This window comes from Bison bison, unplaced genomic scaffold (genome assembly GCF_000754665.1).
Source record: "Bison bison bison isolate TAMUID 2011002044 unplaced genomic scaffold, Bison_UMD1.0 scf7180017864440, whole genome shotgun sequence".
Taxonomy (NCBI): domain Eukaryota; kingdom Metazoa; phylum Chordata; class Mammalia; order Artiodactyla; family Bovidae; genus Bison; species Bison bison.
The window spans coordinates 980911-984789 of record NW_011495002.1 but is presented as its reverse complement, the minus strand read 5'-3'; the positions used below and the strand labels follow the sequence as shown (position 1 = coordinate 984789).

General features: G+C 50.7%; 1 protein-coding gene across 1 annotated transcript in view; it reads right to left on the bottom strand.

Moving 5' to 3' along the window:
* The window catches only part of TRIO (trio Rho guanine nucleotide exchange factor), a 359748-nt gene that overhangs the window by 17051 nt on the left and 338818 nt on the right, over positions 1-3879 (bottom strand). Inside the window, exons 48-49 of the mRNA XM_010858807.1 lie at positions 2498-2675; positions 6-65 (exon numbers count right to left, since the gene is read on the bottom strand). Of these exons, the coding sequence (XP_010857109.1) occupies positions 6-65; positions 2498-2675 (238 nt within the window). The remainder of the gene's footprint in view (positions 1-5; positions 66-2497; positions 2676-3879) is intronic.

Below are 3879 nucleotides of genomic sequence, written 5' to 3'. Positions count from 1 at the left end.
CCCGCCCCCGCCGCTGCCGCCGCCCCCGCTGTGGTTCCTCTGATATTCGATGGGTGATGTCAAGGCTGCAAGGCACAGGAGAGACTCCGTCAGGGCACCGTCACACGGGCGAAGGGGAGGAGGGGGCACAATGACCCGAAAGGAAGGGCTGGCTTAGTGCCCCAGGCTCACGTCACCTGGGGGTGTCCACCATCGCCCAGTCACCCGGATCCGGGAACACCCACCCATCCTCCAGGGAGCGGGCTGGCTCCACCCACCAGGGAAGGAAAAGGAAAAGGTCTTGGATTTAACTGTTGTGTGCTTAGTCGCTCAGCCGCATCTCATTCTTGCCAGCTCACGGACTGTAACCCACCAGGCTCCTCTGTCCGTGGGATTCTCTAGGCAAGAGTACTGTTAAGTATGAACGAGTTAAACTGGTTCTATCAAGGGCGGTCTGCAGGTCTCAGGGAGAACGACAGGTGAATGGGGAGCAGTCTGGAGGAGAGGTTTCCTGCCCAGAACACTGAGCACAGCCTAAACATTTCCACCCCAGGGGAAAAGGAGAAGAATCAGCCCCGGGCATCCCTGCAACAGTCAGGGTCCCCAGGAGGCCCAGGGCTGCTGGGGAGACTCAACTGGGGCTCCACAGGTACCATCTGGTTCCCACAGGCCAAGGCGGTATTAAGGACTACCTTGGAGAAGGCGCTCCACAAACCCTGGGGGGGTCATGAAGCTGTCCTGTCTCTGGGCTTAGTGAGTTAGCTATGTCATTGTCTGTTGGAAGATGCAGGCAACATGCCTGGTAAGATACATGGGAACACTGACACAAGCCTTTGAGTGGGGCATGGCAACCCACTCCAGGATTCTCGCCTGGAGAATGCCAAGGACAGAGACTGACAGGCTACAGTCCATGGGGTTGCAAAAAGTGGGACATGCTGAGTGCCGAAGCACAGCACAGCAACACAAATCCTTGCAGAGCTAAAGAAAACCTCTGTGATGCTGGACAGTCAGATGTAGCCCCTTCCTGCCTGGGAGACTTCGGGCTGGTGTGGAGGAGTATCCTGGAGCCAAACGACCTGTGATGTGATAAAGCCGTGTGGGCCGCCGCCCTGCATGAGACTAAGGGGAGGGAGTAGTGGGCCCTGCTCCAGTCCTGACCTCCATCTGCCCTTGAGAGCAGCGTCCTCAGCATCTCTGGGCTGAGAGTCCAGAGGTGAATGGCATGGCCCACTCATGCCTGTGATTCAGGAGGCAGCTCAGTTCATTTTAAAGAAGATGGTCTAAGTTTAGAGGTTTCCCAACAGTTACATGTTGCGGACTGGCATTCAGTGAAGCACTCAAAAACAACACATTTAAAGAGATCTGCATTCACTGACAGCCACGGGAGCGGAACTATTCTTCCCATGCATGGGAACCGTCCCCCTAATCCCCCTAGCCCCAGCCATCCAGTTGTAACTGCACACACAAGAAACGCTCTGTCAACAGTCTGGATGGGAGCCTGGGGTTAACACTCAGATGATTACCCTGGGCCAAAAGTGCCACGCGACCTTGGCCTTTCTCGCGCAGTGCCTGTGCTCCTGGCTCCTGAATGTCACTCGAGCTGTGGGGGTGGTTTTATGTGACAGAGAGATTACAATGTCCGGTTGGACCGGGCCGTAGACACAGAACATGGACATGGAGAAAAGGACAAAAAAAAGACAGCAGTGCGTATCTAGTTCTCGCTGAATTTTTGATGCTCTTCAGTAACTGCCAAATTAAAACCAGAGTCGAGGCGGTGGCCCTAAGGAGAAGCGAGCAGGTTCAGGTCAGGGACACAAAAAGTCTAACTGTCTGCAACGTCAGGTCGGCGCCGCGGTCTCTATCCTTGTGAAGGCCTTTCTCTGGGGTGTCGCACCTCACTATTGTCCTGGGTCGTACTGTATTATTATGGTATTTCTCCTCTCTAATCAGCTGTGTCATAGAAGCGGTCAGGAAAAGATGCCTTGTTTTTAATACGGAGGGCAGTCTAGAGGTACCATGTGGCAGAACATAAATTTTAGAGTTGCACACAAGAATGTCTCCAACATCTCCGGCCAATTCCGTCTGCTGCCTTAGTCATTCTCACGCATTCCTTTCCCAGGATGGGCTCTGGGGCGCACATGCCATGGGAGACCGTGGGACAAAATGAACTGGACAGCTGGAAGGGGCTCACCGCCAAGAGCCAGATGGCTGCTCTGCGTCCCTACTCTGCCACCAGCATCATATGGAACCTGGAGCAGATTACAAATCCACTTTGTGCCTCAGCTTCCCCATCTATGAAGTGGGAATGCTATCGGGACTTGCTGCTTCAGGTCACTGGGAAGATGAATGAAGCACTGGTGGGCAGTGCTCGGTATAGTGTCTGGTCCACAGTAACTGCTCAGAGTCCTGTCACTACTGTGTGTCACACATATAATATGTCACACATATTGTTGTATGTGACAGGAGAGAGATGAGAAGTAAAAATGTGTGCGTTAGGGAAAGTAACCACACACATTACCGTTTAAAAAATTGCGCTGGTTTTCTAAAATCTGGTTGATTTCATGGATCCACGTCTGCCGGACACTTGGACTGGATGAGTGCAGGATGAAGGTCTCCACCACGTCACCTGTCCGCGATGTCAGAGCGAACTTACAGGGATCATTTTCCACGTTTTCCTCCAGGCAAAGGCAGCTCACCTTAAAAAAAAAAAGAAAAAGAAAAAGAAAAAGCATTATTCACAATGGCCGAAAGGCAGAAGCAAACCAAGTTTCCATCAACAGATGGATGAATAATCAAACGTGGTCTGTATACACAGTGGACTATTATACAGCCTTTAAAAAGGAAGGACACTCTGTCACAGGCTACACCACAGGTGAGCCTGGAGGCCACTGAGCTACATGAAATGAGCCAGTGGGAGAAAGTCCAGCACTGTGATGACTCCCTTTGGATGAGGCACTTAGAGTATTGTTTAATGATGATGGAGCTCTACTTTTATAAGATGAAGAGTCCTGGAAATAGATGGTGGTGATGGTTGGCTGACAAGTGTGAACGTACGTAACACCAGAGGGCTGGACACTGACAAACAGTTAAGATGGTAAATTGTATGTGTCGGGAAAGCCCCCTGGAGAGGGGAATGGCTACCCACTCCAGTATTCTTGCCTGGAGAATTTCATGGACAGGAGGAGCCTGGTGGGCTACAGTCCATGGGGTTGCAAAGGGTATGCCATGACTGAGCAAATAACATTTCACTATGAAACAAACAAACAAACAAACAGAAGCACAAAGTGCAAGTGCAAAGTAACGCTCCTCTTGGGTCAAAACCGAAACTGCCACTCTTTGGCTGGGCTGCCCTTTTTACCACCTCTAAAATTAGTATCTCAAAGCTTTTTAATGATTCTTTTAACTCAGGTCTATGGGGATCACCAGGAATTTAACGAGTAGCTTCAACAATTAACTAGAAATGTTAATCTGCTGGGACCTGGGGTCTCCTCATCTCACTCTTGGTTTGTTCCTTTACAGGACTCAGGGCCATTTGCAGTCTTGTCTTTTTCTTCTGTCACAGAGCAAGCCACCCCGGGGCAAAGACTGCCTGCCTTGTCCAGCCCTACGGCCCCCTGCCTGGTTCTGAGTGCAGAGAAGATTCTTGCTGAATGGAGAAGAGAAAAAGGTAAGCTATCCTCTCGAAATCCATGCCTCTGAACTTGAATAATTCACATGGTCCTAGAGAAGGTGGAGCCAAAAAAACTAGTAAAGGTGAGGCCTTCTCACCGTGGTAAAAATGAACGCTGTAGCCACACGCCCCCCCATCAGCCACTGGGGAACTCAGACAGCAGAGGATGGAGTGAATTTAAAGGGTGTGAAAAGTATTAGAAAATTCTCTAAATATTTAATAAAGATCAG